At 34.9% G+C, this 21,777-nt stretch overlaps 1 protein-coding gene across 12 annotated transcripts in view; it reads right to left on the minus strand.

The window, feature by feature from the left end:
* Positions 1-21,777, minus strand: part of FAF1 (Fas associated factor 1) — a 463,179-nt gene that overhangs the window by 295,552 nt on the left and 145,850 nt on the right. For 8 of the 12 annotated variants that reach the window (XR_009049289.1, XM_057710451.1, XM_057710442.1 and 5 more), the window contains exon 4: positions 11,061-11,266. The exons of the other annotated variants lie outside the window; for them this stretch is intronic. Coding sequence is in view for 7 of the 8 variants with exons in the window: in XM_057710421.1 (XP_057566404.1) it covers positions 11,061-11,266 (206 nt within the window). In the remaining variant the exon portion in view is untranslated. The remainder of the gene's footprint in view (positions 1-11,060; positions 11,267-21,777) is intronic. 12 annotated transcript variants of the gene reach the window in all.

Below are 21,777 nucleotides of genomic sequence, written 5' to 3' on the forward strand. Positions count from 1 at the left end.
AAAGCAAAAAAGTTCTTTCATAATCTTTCAAAGGAAGATGATAGGGAATTATCAGAGGAAGAGGAGACTGAAAGATGAGTGGAAGAAAATAAAGATGTTAGAAAACATAAGTCTATGCTTCTGATCTTCACTGCCTTGCTCTGAAGATAAGACAACAAAAGTGACATAAGGAATAAAAGTAACTGAGTGAACATTACTTTTAAATAAAGACATTTTATAAAACGGCAACCTTAAACCACATACCAAACTGACAACAGCAGAGAATTAAGAATCAGAGAAAAGTAAGATACTCATTTTGTTCCTTATGTACTTCTCCATTTTAAAAATGTTTACTGAAAGTGCAGTATTAAAAAATGTGAAGCTAAATTAAAAAAAAAACACATTGCTAATGTATATATAAAAATAAACTATGCACAGTAAGACCACAGTCTGAGATGCTGCTTATTTATATTTTAAAATGACTTAGTATGATGTATGTAAGTCAAATCATTATGCTGCACACCTTAAACTTATACAATGTTTTATGTCAATTATATCTCAACAAAACTTGAAGAAAATGATTTTATAAATAATTTGGGGAGTACATAACTGTCGGCATGGCGACAACAGACATCAGTTTGCAGACGGACTAAAGAATAATGCTACTAATGCACAACATTTGCTATCTTTTCTCCCGAAAGTACAAGCTATGATCAGTTTTCTTGTTATTTCATGCTAACACCATCTATGTGAGCAAGTAAGATTGCTATTATTCCTTTCTTTTAACATGTACTAATGACAACCAACAACGAAAAACACTTACATAGTGCTTATTATTCATAAAGGGTAGCTGAGGCATAGAGGAGTTGAAGCCTGTGCTAAAAATTACATAGTTTATCTGAGTTGCAGAGTCAAGTCCAGAATCCAAGTTTATATAGTTAAGACAAAAACTGGTTGGAAATATCCCAAACTATTTTTTTAGGCTCAAAATGCACTTGCTAAATGTTTTAACTCTTTCCATACTCAATGTGATTCTTTTAAACTAAAATGGTATCCAACATAATAAAAGCAGGTTAAAAACAACAAAAAAAAAAGGCAAATGGTTCTACTAATAACAGACCTATTTTTCTGCTACATTCCAGAAATGGAACTAAGGCTAAGCTGAACAGACCCAGCAAAAGTAGGTTTGCTGACAGCACTGATTCAACAAACTTTACTGAACAAATACCTGTACATTAGGTTAAATCCATTGTTAGATCTTAGACATAATAATATACAATAATTTCTACCCTCACGATGACACTACTTCACACCAGATAGTATTTTATAGAAGAATGAATGCTTTAAAATAATTACTTAAATTTATTTAAGAAAACCCAGAAGGATTTTGTAATAAAATGAAACTGCAGTAATAAATAGGACACTAAAAACATTAACAGACCAATACAATTACCACTAGGTGTCACTCTGATATAAAGTTCTTGGCTGCCTTTAGGCTTACTTTTATACTTTGTTGAGTCTTCTGGTAATAGCATGGGAAGTGGCACAATCTTATTTAGCACCTCTCTGCATTTTAATATTTATATGTATACAGAAAAATTAGTATTTATCCAATTCCTTAATAAGTAACAGAATATAGAAAATAAGGAACCAATGAAGGATATGACATTTATATTCTAAAAAGATCACTATAGGGAAACTATGTAAAATACAGACTAGAAGAAAGAAACTGAAAGAATGGAAATGGAGGAATTATTTTAATAACTTATGAAAGAAATTAATTCTTGAACTGTAATAGAGGGAATCAAAACAAAGGAGGAATTCAAGTGATACTGTGATAAAACTAACAGAACTTAATCAAAAGCAGTAAAAGAAATGAAAGAAGAAAAAATTTCCAACAATCCCAACTATCCCTGAGTATGCCTTCCACAGTGATGCATATCAACAAACCAAGAGTGAACAAAGAAAATGTGCACGACGTGTGACTGGCATGGAATTCGTAATAAGAGAACAACTATAATCCAGAACAAATAAAAAACTGGAACAGCTTAGAGAAGGAGAAGTGTACATATCATATAACAATAATATTTGGTTTACAATTCATTTTGAATCAAATTTTATTTACCAAATCTATGTATCTATTTAAATTGTACTTGTTTTCAAACAGAATAATAATGCAAATGCTTCTACTCTACCATACTTAGGCACAAGTCTGCTTTTACAGTGAATTAAAAGGCCAAGAGTTTATAAAATGTGATCTCTAGAAATTCTAGCATATATTTCTACAACAAAGCTTTAAAATAGTTCATATTCTCCAAATTAAGATAGAATTAAAGTGTAATATTAACATGTATAATCCAGAAGCTAGCATTTTGATCACCATCTTTGAAATAAGCAGGGGATTTCACTCCAACTGAGTGAATCAATGAAAAGTGGTTCAAGTGATTAAAATATCCATGAAATTTCACCATATGCCAAATATTCCATCAAATAAAGAATCAGGTCAATTTGAAAGAAACACTGTTAACTACTCAGTCACATGCTATACAATGGCAGTTAAAATTTATTTAATATAGGACTGCCTTCTAGTTTTCTTAAAATGGATAAAAATCTGAGATAATTTTATGATTTAAAACAGAAAGTGTGTATGGCACTGAGTTCTCTAATGAAAGTGAATATATTCATCACTATACTAAGCAAGTAAAGGCCTACTAACACCCTACTAATATACCAAGAATAACTTAGCAATATTACTGCAAATCCACGGGAGCAATAAGCATAGTCAATTCTGACTATTATTGTAAAGATAAATAAAATTATTTTTCAAATATCAGTAGACAAGTTTTGGTGATTTTAAAAATAAACATTCATTTTAAATATCAACAAAGAGATAGAAACTATAAAAAAGAACCAAACATAAACTCCGGAGCTGAAAAACATAATTAACTGAATTAAAAATTTTACTAAAGGTGCTCAACAACAGACTTGATCAACCAGAAGAAAGAATCTATGAACTTAAAGACACATCACTTGAAATTATCCAGAGGAGAAAAAAAAAAGGATAAAAAAGACGGAAGGAAGCCTAAAGGCCTTATGGGACACCATTAAAGAACAAATATATGCATAATGGGAGTTGCAGAGGAAAAGAGAAAGAAAGGAAAAGAGAAAGAAAGGGAAAGAGAAAGCATATTTGAAGAAATAATGGTTGAACACTTCCCAAATCTGGGAAAGAAAAGACATGCAGATTCATAAAGCACTGAGGATACCAAGAAGGATGAATCGTAAGAAGTCCACATCAAAACACATTAAAATCAAATCGTCAAATTAAAGGATGAAGAGAAATTTGTATTTCATCAAGAGAAAAGCTTGTCATATATAGGGAGACCCCACAAGACTATCAGCTAATATTTCTCCACAGAAACATTTCATGCCAAAAGAGAGTAGGATGATATATTCAAAGTGACAAAAGAACAAAACTGCCAAACAAGAATACTATGCCCAGCAAAACTGTCCCTCAAACGTTGAGGCAAAATAAAGACTACCAGATAAACAAAAGCTGAGAGAGTTCATCAACAACAGATCTGTCTTATAAGAAGACAGTACTTCAAGTTGCAACAAGAAGACATGAGACAGCAACAAAATACAAACTATTAAATACAAACTATTAAAACAGAGGTGCTTAAATCACTTAACTTGGTAGAGGAGTTAAAAAGACAAAAGTGCAAAATATGTTAATGGGTACATAATATGAAAAGATACAATTTATGACATCAGTAACAAAAAGAGAGGAGAGAGTGAAACAGTAGAGTTTTTATATATGATTGAAGTTAGTTTAAAACAGACTGTTATAACTGTAAGATGTCTTATGTAAATCCCATGGTATACACAAAGAAAACACCTATAGAAGATACACAAAAGAAAATGTGAAAAGAATCAAAGAGTGACACTACAGAAAAATCAACAAACACAAAGGAAGACAGCAAGAGTAGAAAATAAGAGACAAAAAAGCTAAGATACACAAAGAAAATAATTAACAAATGGAAATAGTAAGTCCTTTCCTATCAGTAATTACTGTAAGTGTAAATGGATAAAACTCCACAATTAAAAGACACAGACTAGCTAAGTGGATTAAAGAAACAAGATCCAACTATATACTGTCCACAGGGGACTCTAGATTCATGGATACACATAGGTTGAAAGTGAAAGGATGGGAAAAGATATTCTATATAAATGGTAACCAAAAGAGAGCAAGATGGTCATACTTATATCAGACTAAAAAGACTAAGTCAAAAATGTTACAAGACCATCAACACACAATTAGATTAAGGAGATCTCTTGACATCTGTCTGTCTGTCTATCTCTCTCTCTCTCTCTCTCACACACACACACACACACATACACACACACACAGGAATATTACTCAGCCATAAAAAAGGTAAGACATGCTGTCATTTGCAGCAACATGGATGGACCCAGAGAATATTATGCTTGGTGATGTAAGTCAGACAGAGAAAGACAAATACTATATGATATCACTTATATGTGGAATCTAAAAAAAAAAAAATACAAATGAATGTATATATAAAGCAGAAAGAGGCCCACAGACATTGAAAACAAACTTATGGTTACAAAAAGGGAGAGGGAGCTGGGGAGAGACAAATTAGGAGCATGGGATTAACAGATACACACTACTATACATAAAATAGATAAAAAACAAGGATTAACTATATAGCACAGGGAATTATACCTAATATCCTGTAATAACCTATAATGGAATATAATCTGCAAAAATTCTGGATCACTATGCTGTACTCCTAAAATTATCACAATACTGTAAATCAACTATAATTCAATTTTTTAAAAAAAGCTCAGGAAAAAAGTTACGAGAGAGAGATTATATAATGACAAAAGAGTCAATTCACCAGGAAGATGTACCAATTATAAATATATATGTACCCAACATCAAAGAACCCAATATGTAAAGCAAACAACGAAAGAACCAAGGGGAGAAATATACAACAACACAATAACAGTGTGAGATTTCAATACTGGATAAAACTTCCACAGAGGAGACCAATAAGGACTTGAAGAACAGTGTAGACAAAGTGGAACTAACAGACATCTACAAAACATAACACCTAACAGCACCAGAATACACATTCTTCTCAAGCACACATGGGACATGCTCCAGGATAGATAATAAATTTAAGAAGAAAAGGGTAAAGGAAACGTGCTGTTGATTTTCAGTTTCATTATACTGTAGCTGAAAAATACACTTGGTATGATTTCAATCTTCTTAAATCTGTTAACTTGTTTGTAACCTAACATGGCATCTATCCTGGAAAATTCACAATTATGTAGAAATTAAACAATTTGTGCTTGAACAACCAATAGGCCAAAGAAGAAATCAAAAGAGAAATTAGAAAATATTGTGAAATAAATGAAAACAAAAACACAACATACCAAAACTTATGGGATGCAGGGAAAGCAGTACTACGAGGAAAGTATATAGCAGTAGAGGCCTACATTAAAAAAGTAGAAAAATCTCAACTAAACAACTTAATTTTACACTTAAAGTAACTAGAAAAAGAGGAACAAACTAAGTGCAAAGTTAGCAGAAGGGAGGAATCAATAAAGATTAGAGCAAAAATAACTGAAAAGAGAATAAAAAAACCACAGACAGAATCAATGTAACTAAGAGTTGATGTTTGAAACAATCAACAAAATTGATGAATTTTCAGCCTAAGCCAAGAAGAAAATAAGAAAAGGCTCAAATAAAATCAGAAATGAAAAAGAAGATATTACAACTGATGCCACAAAAATAAAAAGAATCACAGAGACTGCTATAAACAATTATATGCCAACAAATGGGATAACAGAAGAAATGGACAAATTCCTAGAAACATATAATCTACCAAAACTGAATCATAAAGAAAAAGAAAATCTGAACAGACTTATAACTAAGAAAGGAGACGGAATCAATAATCAAAAACCTTCCAATAACAAAAAAAAAAAAAAGACCAGCACCAGATGGCTTCACTGGAGAATTCTACCAAACATTTAAAGAAAAATTAACATCAATCTTTCTCGAACTCTTCCCAAATTTGAAGAGGTAGAACACTTCAAACTCATGTTAGAAGGCCAACATTGCCCTGTTGCCAAAGCCAGAAAAGAAAACAAAACAAAACAAAGAAGAACAACAACAACAACAAAAACCAACAAGCTAATTAATACTCCTAATGAACATAGATACAAAAATCCTCAACAAAATACTTAAAAACTGGACTTCCTAGGTGGCAGTGGTTAAGAATCTGCCTGCCAATGTAGGGGACACCATTTCGATCCCTGCCCCAGGAAGATACCACATGCCATGGAGCAACTAAGCCCATGTACCACAACTACTGAGCCTGCACTCTAGAGCCTGTGAGCCACAACTACTGAAGCCCACATGCCTAGAGCCTGTGCTCCACAACAAGAGAAGCCACCACAATGAGGAGCCCACGCACCACAATGAAGAGTAGCCCCCACTCGCAGCAACTAGAGAAAGCCTGTGTATAGCAATGAAGACCCAACACAGCCAATAAATAAATAAATAAATATAAATAAATAAATAAAAATAAATTTATTAAAAAATACTTAAAAAACTGAATTTGACAGCACATTAAAGGGATCATATACAATAACCAAGTGGAATTTATCCATGGGATGCAAGCATGGTTCAAAATATGAAAATCTATCAGTGTGATACACCATATTAACAGAATGAAGGAGAAAATATAACATGGTCATCTTAACAGACATAGAAAAAATATTTGACAAAGTACCATCATGACAAAAATAGTCAATAAACTAGAAACAGACGGAAGTTACCTCCATATAATAAAGGCCATAAAAGAAAAGTCCATAGCTAACATCTTACTCAGTGGTGAAAATGGAAAACTTTTCCTCTAAAGATCACGAACAATACAAGGATGCACACTCTTGCCACTTCTATTCAGCATAGTATTGGAAGTCCTAGCCAGAGCAACTCAGCAACAAAAAGATATGAAAGCCATCCAAATCAGAAAAAAAGAAGTAAAATTATCTCTTTTCACAGGTGTCCTATATGTAGAGAACCCTGAAGATTACAAACACACACACACACACACACACACACACACACACACACACAAAGCCTGTTAGAACTAATAAATGAATTCAGCAAAGTTGCAGGATACAAAATCAACATACAAAAACAGTTGTGTTTCTATATACTAACAACAAATAATCCAAAAGGGAAACTAAGCAAACAATCTGATTTATAATAGCATCAGAACAATAAAATACACAGAAATAAACTTAACCAAGGAGGCAAAAGAACTATTCAATGAAAACTATTAAACACTGCTGAAATACATTAAAGATAACACAAATAAATGGAAGGACATCATATGTTCATGGATTGAGAGACTTAATATTACTAAAATGTCCATACTACCCAAAAGGACATACAGAGTCAATGTGATCCCTATCAAAATCCCAATGGCATTTTTTGTAGAAAGAGAAAAGACAATACCAAAATTCATATGGAACCACAAAGGACCCTGAATAGCTAAAATAATCTTGAGAAAGAAGAATGAAGCTGGAGGCCTCACCTTATTGACTTCAAAACATTTTACAAAGTAATCAAAACAGTATGGTACTGGCGTAAAGATGGAAATACGTACCAGTGGAACAGAATAGAGAGCCCAGAAATAAACCCACACATATAAGTCAAATGATCTTTGACAAGGGTGTCAAGTCTACATGGTGGAGAAAGGACAGTCTCTTTGACAAATGGTGCAGGCAAAACTGGATATCCACATGCAAAAGAATGAAATTAGACCTTTATCTCACATCATACCCAAAAATTAACTCAAAATGGATTAAAGATCTGAAACTATAAAACTCCTAGAAGAAAACAAAGAAAAAGCTCCATAACATTTATCTTGGCAATGATTCCTTAGATATGACACCAAGAAGCACAGACAACAAATGTAAAAATAGACTAGTGGGACTACATTAAACTAAAAAGCTTTCGTGGTGCAAAAGAAACAATCAACAGAGTCAAAAGGCAACCTACAGAATGGGAGAAAATATTTACAAACCATGTATCTGTCAAGGGGTTAATACTCAAAACAAATAAAAAATTCACAATTCAACAGCAAAAAGTTAAATAACCCAATTTTAAACTGGGCAAAGGACTTGATTAGACATTTCGCCAAAGAAGACATACAAATGACCAACAGGTATATGAAAAGATGCTCAGTATCACCAATCAACATGAAATGCAAACCAAAACCACAATGAGATATCACCTTATACATGTGAAGATGGCCATCATAAAAACAAAACCAAAATACCAGAAAATAACAAGTGTTGGTAAGGATGTGAAAAAATTGGAACCCTTGTGCACTACAGCTGGGAATGTAAAATATGCAGCCACTATGAAAAAGAGTATGGAAGCTCCTCAAAAATTAAAAATAGAACTAACATATGATCCAGCAATCCACTTCCAGGTATTAATCCAAAAGAACTGACCTAAATGTCCATCAATTTAGTAATGGATAAAGAAGATGTGGTACCTATATACAATGGAATATTATGCAGCCATAAAAAAGAATGAAATAATGCCATTTGTAGTAACATGGATGGACCTAAAGATTATTATACTAAGTGAAGTAAGTCCAACAGAGAAAGACAAATATCATATGACATAACTCATACATGGAATCTAATTTAAAAACAAAAAGAAAAAAAAAGAAACAAATGAACTTATTTACAAAACAGAAATGGACTTACAGATATTGAAAACAAACTTATGGTTACCAAAGGAGAAACGTGTTGGGGGGAGCGAGGGGGAGTGTTAATTAGAAGCCTGGGATAAAAACACACATACACACACACACATATACACACTACTATATATAAGACAGATAACCAACAAGGACCTACTGTATAGCACAGGGAACTCTATTCAATATTCTGTGATAACCTATATGAGAAAAGAATCTAAAAAAGAATGAATATATGTACATGTATAACCAAATCACTTTGCTGTACACCTGAAACTTACACAATATTGTAAATAAACTATACTCCAATAAAATAAAATAAAATAAAATAAAGCAATAAAATGAAACAAAAAAAAAACAACACACACACACACACACACACCAAAAGAGAATTGAAAGCAGTGTCTCGAGAGATATTTGCAATCCCATGTTCACTGCAGCATTATTTACAATAGCCAAGAGGTGGAAACAACGTAAATGTGCATGAACAAATGAATGGATAAAGAAAATGTGGTATATACATACAATGGAATATTATTCAGCTTTAAAAAAGGAAGGAAATTCTGTAATATGCTACAACATGGATGAACCTTGAGGATAACATACTAAGTGAAATAAGCCAGAAAGACAAATGTTGCATGATTCCACTTATATAAGGTATTTAAAGTAGTCAAACTCTGGGACTTTCCTGGTGGCACATTAGTTTAGAATCCACCTACCAGTGCAGGGGACTCAGGTTCAATTCCTGGTCCGGGAAGATCCCACATGCCACGGAGCAACTAAGCCCGTGCACCACAACTACTGAGCCTGTGCTCCAGAGCCTGTGAGCCACAACTACTGAGCCCTTGTGCTGCACCTAGAGCCAGTACTCCGCAACAAGAGAAGCCACAACAATGAAAAGCCTGCACACTGCAGCAAAGAGTAGTCTCTGCTCACCGCATCTAGAGAAAGCCCATATGCAGCAATGAACACTCAAGGCAGCCAATAAATAAATAAATATTTTTAAAGATAAAATAAAGTAGTCAAACTTATAGAAGCAGAGAGTATAAATTACGATTGCCAGGGGGTTGGCGGGAGGGGAAAATGGGAAGTTGCTGTTCAGTGGATAGTTTCACTTAAGCAAGATGAAAAAGTTCTAGAGATCTGCTGTACAACAATGTACCTATAGTTAATAAAACTATACTGTACATATCTCATTTATGTGTTTTTTACCACATTTTTAAAATAAAAAGGAATGCACAAGAGAATGTTTTGGGGCATGGGGATGGGCACAGGGAGAAGGGACTAGACTAGGAGAGGAATCCAGGCAAAAAAAAAGAAACAAGTACAAAGGCCCTGAGCTAATAACCTGTTCAAGGAACTGAAAGAAGTCCATTACTACTTAGGCATGGTGAGTAAAAAGGAGGGTGGTAATGATGAAAACTAGAAATGCAGCAGGGTCTAGTTGAACAGGGACTTCCAGGCCATGTTAAAAGATTTGAATTTTATCCCCCAAACAGTGGAAAGTTTCTAAATGGCTTTAAGTAAGGGAACAGCAATCTGATTCATGTTTGGGAAGGATCACTCTTCCAACAGCCTTGCTTTTCTCTGTAACGTACTTCAACTTATAAAATAAAATTAGGAAAGGATTTCCCCAAAAAGGAACAAAGGCAAAACTTCCGAAATATCTAAAATTTAGATTTAAGATAAAACTATATTAAAATAGAAATGAACACAATTACTGATTTTACAACAAACATAGACCAAATAATATGAATCAAACATGAATTCAACATAGTTTCTCTCAGAATTTTGGTAAAGTTTGTCTGAAAATGGCAAGCATACACTTTGAGTCTCCTTTGAGAGAATAGTACTGAAGCATTTATTCGGCTGGCAGGGAAAAGAAGTGACGGAAATGCCTTATTTCTGATTTCTCATTAACCATAGTATTAAAAATGAGGGAGCTTCAGCTGTAAAGTCTGATATCAACATACTTAATAATTTTGGTATTTTTTTTTAAGCTCTGAGATGTTTGATTTGTATCTGCTCTAAAACAGCTTCATATACCATTCTGTATATGTGGAACAAAAAAAAAAATAATTCTTCTCAAACTTACCTCAATCTTAAGACAGTACTTAAAATTAGAATACAATAAGCTGTATGGAACAATATCAATTTGGTTTTTTTCCCCTTCTTGTTAGCAGTCAACTCAAAAGAAAAGACTATAAACTGAATGTTTATCTAATGAACTGTTTATTTGTGGAGGCTATATGGTAGGAAAAACCTTACCAACGGTACGGCTGTCTTCAAGTACCACATCAACATTTCTGTCTCTGTACTCAACCCTGAAGTCCAGCAAACGAGGCTGCCTTTCTACAATTTGCCTAGATGGCATTACAGGCCGAAATGCTGAAGAGGAAGAGGGAGCAGGAGCTGGAGCTGGGTGACTTGCTGGATCAAATGCAGGTCCTGATATAGTCTCACCTCCATAGTCACTGAAATATTGACATAAAAGAAGGATTATCATCAACCAAATCACTACAGATTACCACTAAGGACTCACTCCGTACAGTAAGTCCCCTACGTACAAAACCGTCAAGTTGGGAACTTTCAAAGATGCGAACGTGCGTTTGCATGTCCAATCACATAAGTTAGTTCACGTGTCTGGTATACATTGTCACGTGTGTGCATCGTCTACAAGTGGTTGTGCTTTTGTGTACTTTACTATACAGTACTGTACAGAATACAGTAGTACAGTATCTTTATTTCAAGCCCAGGATGTCCGGAAGCAAGCATAAAAGCAGTGGTGATACAGCTGGTACTGCTAAGAAGCGTCAGCTACTGTACTATACTAGTTTACTTTCTAAGGTACAGTACTGTAAGATTAAAAATGTTTTTATTTTTTTCTGTCTTTGGTTTTTATGTATTATTTGTGTGAGAAGTATCATAAAATCTATTACAGCATAGTAATATATAGCCAACTGTGTTAGTTGGATACGTAGGCTAACTTTGTTGGATTTAGGAACAAATTGGACTACGAACACACTCTCGAAACAGAACTTGTTCATACAGAGAGGACTTACTGTACTTGGTTTGTGTTGTTCTTCATATCAAATTTACCTATCTGTGCATCACAGACTAATTCTTCCACAAAATCTCTCTCCCGATGACTGAAAGCCACATTATTCTCCCTCCCATCCCTGCCTTTCTATGTCTATTAGCAGTATCACACATATCATTTAATTAGATTTTTGCCTTATGCTGTTATGATGTTGATAAAACATCATTTTAAAGTCTGTTTATTACGAACAGTGTCTTCTTAACCCACTCTTATTTACTTACCGAATCACTTATTTCATTAACTCTACTTCCCACAAAAACTATTCTGAAACTTTTCCATCCTTAAACCTCCATTCACCCTCTCACTCCTCAGTCTTAAAAGATATTTTTTCTACTTTGCAGAGAAAACAAATGCCATCAAAAAGAAACTCCCTTACCCTTCTAACATCAAATCCACAAACTAACTCAATATGTACTCTCTTTCTCTAAATAGAGAAGACCTCATTCTGCCTACACAAAACCTAAAACCATCTACTCATTAGCTTTACGTTATGGATTATCCTTCTCCTTTCCAGTATCTTCAACATCTCCTTCCCTTCTGGATTCTTCTCAAAAACATTTAAATGTTTAAATCTCCCTTCTTAAAGAATAAAAATGAAATCATGGCTCTGTCCACATAATAGCTGTCTCATTCATAAAACAGGAAAATTAATTATATTTGTAAGGATTAATTCGGATAATGTATATGAAAAGCTTAGCACAATGCCTGGTACTTAGTAAGATCTCAAACCTCAAACTCAGTATAGCCAAAGTTTAAACCATTAATGATTCCCCAAGCCTGATTTTCCCATTTATTCCTCATATCAGCTACCCAAGCTAGAAACCTCTGGCATTATCCTTGACCTCTTCTCTCTCAACTCCCACATCTAACTAGCCCTTTCAATTTTACCTCCTAACTATCTTTTAGATAAGTCATCTACCTTCCCCTCTGAAGCTGCCTCCCTAGTCCAAGCCACAGTCACCTCTTACATGGATTAATGTGATAGCCTAACTAATCTCTCCATACGTACTCTTACCCCTCTGCATTTCACCCCATACCACTACTAGAATGAAATTAAAAACAGAAATGCCTTCATATCATTTTCTTCTATACTTCCCTTTGCTCTTCATATAAATGGTCAAAGTGGCATATAAGGCCCTATATGGTCTGAATCCTATCTACCTTCCCATCTTCATCTTGTGCTATGCTATCTCCATCTCTCTATGCTAATAGCCAGAAGAGCCTTGATCCTTCCCATTTCATGGGGTAACATAAAAACTATTCCTTCTAAGAATATTCTTGCCTTCCCATCCCATCCCTAAATTCCATCTTTCTTCTAGCTAATTATACTTATCCTTCATATCCCAGATTGAATATTTTTCAGCTTAGAGCATGTTTTACTCCCTCAGACTAGTAACTTCTCACTGCTATCAATAATTATAAAGCTCACATTTGTGTTTTTAATGGCTGTATCATCTGCTAAGTTCAAGATTTTATACATAGAAGATACAGAAATATTTGACAAACTAATGAGTAGAGAAATAATAATAAAGAATTTGGATTTTTTTTCTCTGACTTATCATATACATATTGTCATTATTTTTTCCCTCAGTAGGAAAAGTAGGGAGTGAGGGAGCTTAAGAAATGCTCCCATTACACATCATTATTGCATAATTTTTCTCCACCACCAGAGCTGCAAGCTCAGTTCTAAAATATTTTTCTTCTCACCCTGAATTTATAGAAAAATAATGAGTTGGGGACCCGAATAACAATAACAATAACAAGAATGACCAAAAACATGCCAAGTTAAGCATTGTTTATACGATTAAGAAGGAGAAAATATTTACATTTATTCACACTATTGCTTTGATCAGTGTTTATCAAATTATAGATTACATAATTGATGTAGTCAGTTATGGTAAGTCTCTTAAAGAAAAGAATTAGAATAAAATTAAGAATAGAAAAGGAAAGGACAGGTTAGGATAGGAAAGGATAGGACAGGACAGAAGTTATCAGTATGTTTCACTTAGTAGTTATGACCAAGTATTAGTTCATAAAACTTCTGATTCTGGGACATATTTGTAATATGTGTGTTCTGGATTCCAAATATTTCTCATTGTAGGTCATTGTCAAAAAAAAGTTTGAAAGTGACTAATTTAGATCTCACCAGAGTTCAGACACTCTAGTAATCACTGATCCAAAGACAAAAACCTATCCATTCTCCCAGTTGTTAGATTCAAGGAAAGTAATGTGGGAAGGAAGACATGAGAACAGAGAAAATGTCCAAAGCAGGAAGAATGTCACTGTTGGAATCCAAAGTGAGCTTCTAAGTATCTATGAACAGAATCTGTGCAATGATACTTCACATATCTAAATGTCACAACTTCTCAGAACCTAAGAAAAACAGCTAGTTAGCAGTTTGGTTACTGACATTGTTTTCTTAACTCCAAATTCACCCTTCTATACTCTACTCTGTAATGCAGGGGCTAGGATTCTGCAAAATTATATTTTTCCTTCAGCATATGGTTTCCTGATAGACTTTGTCAAATAGAGGATACTAGGTAGAGATTAGTAGTTGGGAGGAAGGGACGAAAGACTTCCTTCTTCCTGTTTGCATGCACTTCCATCAGCGTCACCCTGCAGCTTTCAGTCTCCTGCTTTTTTCAGCACTCTTCTGTCATTCCCTCTGAGATACAAGTAATCGCTGGACAGTACACATTCCACAGAGGTCTGATGCTCAACTCCAAAGAGCTCCTCTGAGTTTCAAAGTCCTTTGTTCCCTAGACCTTCAAGCAGTAACTTCTTGAAGCAGTTATTATACCTAGGTTACTTCAGTTTTACTTTTTTGCTCTTTTAGTCTTCCACACCTGTGTAACCAATCCTACATTAAATTCCCTCTGTTAAAAACACCCTAGTATGGTTTCATTTTCTTGATAATGGAGGTAATCTCAGGAAACAAAGGATTCAGGAACTGGCTTGATTATGGCCTTGACCTTTAATGCATTGCTGAGCTCCTTGCCTATGGAAAATGGGATACTAGTGATCAAAGCCATGCACTGGCATAATGATTAATTACCACTATTGAAACAAGTGCCTAAGGGAACCAAATGACTATCTGACCCGACCATTATGGTGTAATAATGACAACAAGGACTAGGAGCAGGCTGCTTCTGACTCTGAAGGAGAGCTTACAGAATAAAATGACACACTTGGGGTTTTTAACTTTCAGTTCAATTCATGATAAGAAAGTTACAGAGTTTCTAAAGTGGCACTTTAAAAAGAGTTTCTTATTTTTTGTAACCACAGGTATGATCCTCCTAAGAAAAAGATTCAAAATTTAATTTTGTAGCTTGCCTACTTACAGTGAAAGTTGAATATACATACTTTCTAAGTCTCTTTTGTGAAAGTTAAGGCACTGTTGTGGAAGGAGTGAGAACCTAAGGTCCCCTAAATGGGGATACCTGAGTGGATTCAGATGAAGGTTGAAAAACTTGAACCCCTGGAGTCTCTCTGAGCCTCTTTTGTAAGCAGAAACAGCTCCTCCTCCCATGACTGAGAAGATTAGCCTCTTGCTTAAAAACTATTAATACTCTTAGCAGAGACAGTTGCCATGAAAGGGGATGCCTCCTATTCTCAAAACCTACCTCCGCCATTCCTTATTGCTTCTAAAATCAGATGCAGGCACGCTCCAAGAAAATAAGTACAATGTCTTAACTTAGAAAAGATAGCTTATACCCAAAAGTAATTGTAATATTTTGATAAGTTATATCAGCAAAAACCTAGGGAATAGCTGTGGAAATGAATTTTAAGTGAGTGTGACCAAAAGAGTTTGAATAGGGCCAAATATAATATATTTACTTAAGCAGCTGTAAGTACCTCTAATAGTTTCCTTGTTGACTGAATGAAACTTAAATCCCAAAGGAGTCTACATTTAATGAGGATGAAATGCCCAAACCTTCCTGGCAAAATGTAGAAGAAATCCAGATGCTTAGAAAAATATGAATGCTGGAGTAGATTAACTATATACAATCTGAATATATACACATCCTCCTACTACATCATCCAAAAGGTCCCAGGGAACACTGCACTAAAGCATTGAAAAATACATTACTAAGGGAATCTACAGCCTTGAAAAACTCAGCAGTAGCTGTCTTCTGTGGGTTGGAAATAACATGGGGAGATGACACCACTGAAAAAGCCTAAGAGGCATGATGCGATCCTAGAGTGCAAAGGTCAAATGGCAGAGTTTAACAAGAAAAAGGTGGGAGCAATGAAGTTAATGGACAGCATGGATGAAATGTGGCAATCAGAAGATTTCAACCTGCAGAGATTCTTACTAGTGCTTTATTTATTTATTACTTCTAAGAAACAAAATTAAAAGTCAGTTGACTAAAATATTATTTGATCTATAAACAGGAGAAATGTAGATCTGGCAGCCTAGGTCCTAACTTTCATAACTATAATGGAAGTTTACTCTCAGTTTCCAAATACAGACATAAAAGTCCTTGGTCCCCCAAAGACAATGCAACAGAGCCACATGTGTACTGTAAATTTTCCTCTAAGAATTCCCCTAAGAGGCCTGTAGTCATTTACTAGGGGTCTGTGTACTGATAAAAGGAAAATATCTACATCTTTAGGGGATTACTACATGCTAACTCTAATACTAATTTCTGGGGATACAAAAAAGGAAGATTACGGTGGTAAATGAAGTTTTGGATTAAATTCACTCACACGGGGTTCATTCAATCTATTCAACCGACCCTGTACTTTTTTCCCCAGATTCCAAGAGATAGCTCATATTGACTTCCTGATTCATGGAATTAGGGTTATTACATAGGAGCAGAAAACAGGAAGCAACTAATCTTGCACACACTTTTTTTTTCTCTATTTTAATTTGCAAGCACTATGACAAGCATTTTGCTTCCTCTCAGCAGGGTAAACACTATACCTTCACTGTAGTTTCCTGAAGATTATATCAACTCTCTTGCTCTTTGTCATAATAATATAGCCTGGATAGATCTTGATCACCCAGGTATTCCAAAAAACATTATAGTGATGACAATGTAGACTGGTCCTAAAAAGCAAAAGTAGCAAGTGCTTGGATGCTTTGGTATTAACATCATTGCTCCCACCTTTTTCTTGTAAACTCTGCCATGCATGCTAGAGATTAGGAGATACACACCACAAAAATGCAGGGGCCTTCACCTTGGTGAAATTTTGGGGTCCAGGGGTCAGAAGCATATTATGATAAATGGCTGGTTGCTGCACCCTGTACTTCCCATCAATGAATAAGAGATATCTAAGCTAACTGAAAAAGAAAAAAAATTGGACTGGGAAAGGAAAAATGGTTATGAATAATACGCTGGTACCAACCAAAAATAGACTGTGGCAACATTACAACCCCAATCAAACATATCCCTGAAATACAGTAGTGAAAGGAAAGCCTCCCAGTGAGGAGAACTTAAGGTTGTACCAAATGCTGACCACTCCATCAAGGAGAAATAACCTGAGATACAAATCTACACTGAATCACAGGCAATAGTTAATGGGCTGGCCAGCAGATCAGAACTTGGAAAGAATAAAAAGAAAACTGGCTGACATGGAAGTATGGGGAAGAGGAATGGAAATGGATCGTTCGGAATGGTCACAAAATGTGAATATATCTTATGGGGTGACATATACTGTATTGTCTATAAGCTTTCCACTAAAAAAAAAAAAAAAAATGCTCTCAATATGGATTACATTGTTCTGTTGATGTCAGTTACCTTTACTCCTCTGTTACCCCAGGACTACTCAATGCATTAATGTACAATGTGGCCATGCCAACAGGGGTGGAAGTTAGGCATAGGCACAACAGCATTATCTTACCCTCACCAAGTCTGAATCTGGCTAGGGAAACTACTGAGTGCCTAAACTGCACACAACAGAGACCAATGCGGAGCCCTCAATATGGCCCCATTCCTCAGGGGTCTGGTAATGAATCATTTCTATAATGGAGGGGGCAGTGATCTGTTCTTACCTAAAAAGACACTTTTCTGAATATGAAATTGACTACCCTGACAGCAATGCTTCTGCCAACATCACCATTCATGGATTTAGGGAATGCCTTATTGATCTATGGCTTCCCACACAATACTGGTTCTAACTAAGGAACTCATTTCACAGTAACAGAAGTGCAGCATTGGTATCATTGGTGTATATTACCCAGAAGCAGCTAGCTTGATTGAACAGTGGAATGGTAAAGATACCTATGCCACAGGTTGGGAGAAAATATCCTCAAAGCTTGTGTCTCCACCTTAAAGGATGTGGTATATTCTTTATATCAATGACCAAAACACAGTGATATATCTCATATTGCCAGGAAAAAAAATGGGTATGGGAATTAAGTGGTGGTAAGGATTCCCCTTATTATGCCTAATAACTTACTGAAGGTTTGCTTGCTGCAACTTTGGGCTCTTGTGGTTCAGAGATCACAGGATGTAATGTTTCCACAGTACTTCCACTATATTAGAATTTGAGAATGCCACTTGGCCATTTTATATTCCTCATGCTACTGAATCAACTAGCAAAGGAGGAGATACTAGCTGGTCCTGATTACCAAGGAAAAAAATCAGGTTGTTGCTATGCAATGGACTATTTTCTAAGGTATGTCCAAAATTAAGAGTTAATGGGAAACTACAACCAATTTTTTAAAAAAGATAAGTCCACTGAGGATTCTAACTCTTCAACAATGAATGTTTGCGATGTCCCACCAAGTAAAGAACCTTGACTATCTGAGGCACTGGCAGAGAGAATACAGAATAAATAGTGAAAGAAACTGGTAAAGATTAACCCTGGCTTTATGACCAATAACAGAAACAAGGACAGTAACAGCACACGTGTACGCACACAGACACACACAAAATTCTCTTCTTACAGTTTATACACTGATCCTATCAACATCACCCTAGCAGTGACAGCACCGTAACAATGGCACCCACTTTGTTTCCGCATCAGCCACTGAAGTTAGCTTCTACTTTCTTTCAATACTTCGAAACAAGCCTCTGCAATCTCTCAGAAATACCAGTATCAGCTGAGCAGGCCTTCTTTCTCATATGTCTGGGGCCAAGTTCCTAGGGCCATTCCTCTGAGCTCCAAAGTTCTGCTAACTTCAACCTCTCCCAAGCTCTTTCCTTTTTTCCTCCAGTACAGGAGTGACCTTGTGCCCTTCAGTGGTCAATAGGGGGCTCTTCTGGGCAGGTTTGTCCTAGAACAGGTTTCCTGGAGTGGATGCCATGGATCTGCCCCCTACAGTCCCGGCTCTGCTCACCCTTCTCAGCTTTATGTCTGCTCTTGCCCTAGGCTCTCTTCCTCATAGACCAGCAGAACTCACCCCCATCTGGGTCTGGTGGTCCCGTTGTTTCCTGCAGTCATTATATCCAGATTGTTTTAGTATCCTTTTTTTGGTCTTTCAACCTACTCCATATCTGTGTAACTGATCCCCTATATGAAATCCCCTCTTTTTTGAAATTCCTAATGTGGTGCTTTTTTTCCCTTTACCAAACCCTAACTCTAGGAGATAGTTTAATATCTCTAATCAGAGCAGGCTATTTGGTATGTTTCTCAACCACAAAGAGGATTTTTTTTTAAAGTTATCACTTGAAAATGTTATTATTAGCTATAATTACTCTATTTCAAGATCAACAAAACACAATGAATTTACATTAGAGTTTTTCACTAGCAATCAAACAAAAAAAAAGAGAGAGAGAGGAAAAGAGACTATCAGATAATGAACGATCTCATCAGTTGTGGCTGATGTTCAATGACATCCCAAGAGTGCAGAGGCATCCAAAACTGACTCAAAAAAAACTATTTTTAAGATTTTTCATCTATGAAGACTACCATCCTATAATTTAACTTCCCACTATTCTTTTCTAGTTAATCAATAATTTAAAAGAAAAAAAAAAGACACTGAGTGGTAAGGGAAACTCTATGGAGAAATCTATTTTAGACCTAAATTTCAACTAAAGGAGTGTTTTTATCCTTACTCAACTTTCCTCTACAAACCACACAGGTCCTTGGAAGACAGTGAACAAAAGCAATGTAAAGAGAAATTCTGCATTTGTTTATTTCAATTTTTAAAAATCCATCCCATGGTAAAACCTCTAGGTACAAGAAAAAAAAAATGTGTCTTAAAGATAAATTTGGAAAAAAATCTTTAGAAAAAAGCCAGATTTTTTAACAGGCATCAGAAAAGACAATAAATAGAGACTAATTGGCCAAAATGGACATTTTCTAAATCAGAAAATCTCAGCATTTCTATATTCTAAAAGCTATTATAATAATGCTCAAGATTTGAAAACAAACCTGTCTTCTCTAGGTTTCCTCAATGACTTCAACAATAAAGAAACATATAGTACACCCATCTGGATCATAAAATAAATGAGTTGATAAATACCACCCACTTAGTCAAAGAGTAAAATTACACTATTAATTCATAAAATTTTTATAAAACATAGCATCTACTCGCTACTAATACAAGTGATTCATTAGTAATCTCCAAAAATAATTTTTAAAGGCTCTGAAAATATCCTGAATAAATAAAATATTACACCAAGATGTAGGAAATATGCATGTATATACTTGATGTTTGTTTATGACTAAATGAATGGTTTAAATTATGACTGCATATGTTTTACACTTTATAAATATGCTATATGAGCAATGTATTGTCTGGTGAAGTAAGTGTTGGAGGATGAGACAGAAGACTTGCTTATGCTCCCGACTCCATCAACATAATGCTGTATCATCTGAGCCAAGTCACTTCATGCCTTATTCTCTCTACCGGTAAAATGAGGGATAATATCTTTTACTTGCTTACAACTAAAATAATAACTGTAAAAACAAAGCTGTGGAAGAAAGATGTTGTATACATATATTAAATTTCAACTTCTTTACCCAAAGGAAAAAATCTTAAAAGTTGTGACATGCCTGAGTTACTGACCTTGAAGAAGACAGAATGGTATCAAAGAAAAAGCATGGTTTTCAAAATCAGAAAATCCAGACTTCACCACCTACTACATTTGTGGCCTTCAGTAAGTCTATAAATTCTCTAATCTTGAATTTCCTCATCTATGAAATATAAGCATTTATTTCTTAAGGGTTTTAGTGGGCATTAATAAAGAAAACTATATCAATAACCTAGCACAGTGTCTTAAGCATTTAAAAAAAGTTAGTTTCTTTGCCTTGAACTTATGGGTACATTAAAAAAATAAATTCCTATTTTTGAATTCACATAAACATCTGACTTCAAGAAAAGCTATAAAGCACAGAGATTAGGTGCTTCTCCCTCTAAGAATAATTCATATTAAAAAACAACAAAACAAAAAAACACCTCTTTTTGGTAGCTCTCTTCTCTGTTAAGATATAAACTGACAAATTAGTTTTCACAGATTACATTCAACTTACTATAAAAATCGAACACACAAAACAGATCCTTTTAAACTGCCTACATATACCATTCCTAGCGTTGTGTCTTCCACTTTCAGTGTTAAACCTATGAGAAAGAGCCCCCTTTCATTTCCTCTGCTCAGTAGACATACAAGAGTAATTTTCAGCTCTCTCAAACCCACGATGATTTCAAAACTAAAGAATAAAGTTAGGAAGGAAAATAGTTTAAAACTATTACTTTCTTCTGTGGACATATGATTCATTCCTTTAACAAGCAAACAAAAAAACAAATACCCACTCTAATGAAAGTTAAACCCCAAATATTATAGTAACTTTATTAGAAATCAATTCAGTACTGAACCTCTAGCTATAAAATATATTAAGCAAAAAGTATCTCCTGTAACAGGAGAGATGGGATGTTTCCCATCCCATCAGGGATGAGGGAATTTCTACAGTTCACCCATAGCAAATACTATT

This window comes from Hippopotamus amphibius, chromosome 1, assembly GCF_030028045.1.
Source record: "Hippopotamus amphibius kiboko isolate mHipAmp2 chromosome 1, mHipAmp2.hap2, whole genome shotgun sequence".
Taxonomy (NCBI): domain Eukaryota; kingdom Metazoa; phylum Chordata; class Mammalia; order Artiodactyla; family Hippopotamidae; genus Hippopotamus; species Hippopotamus amphibius.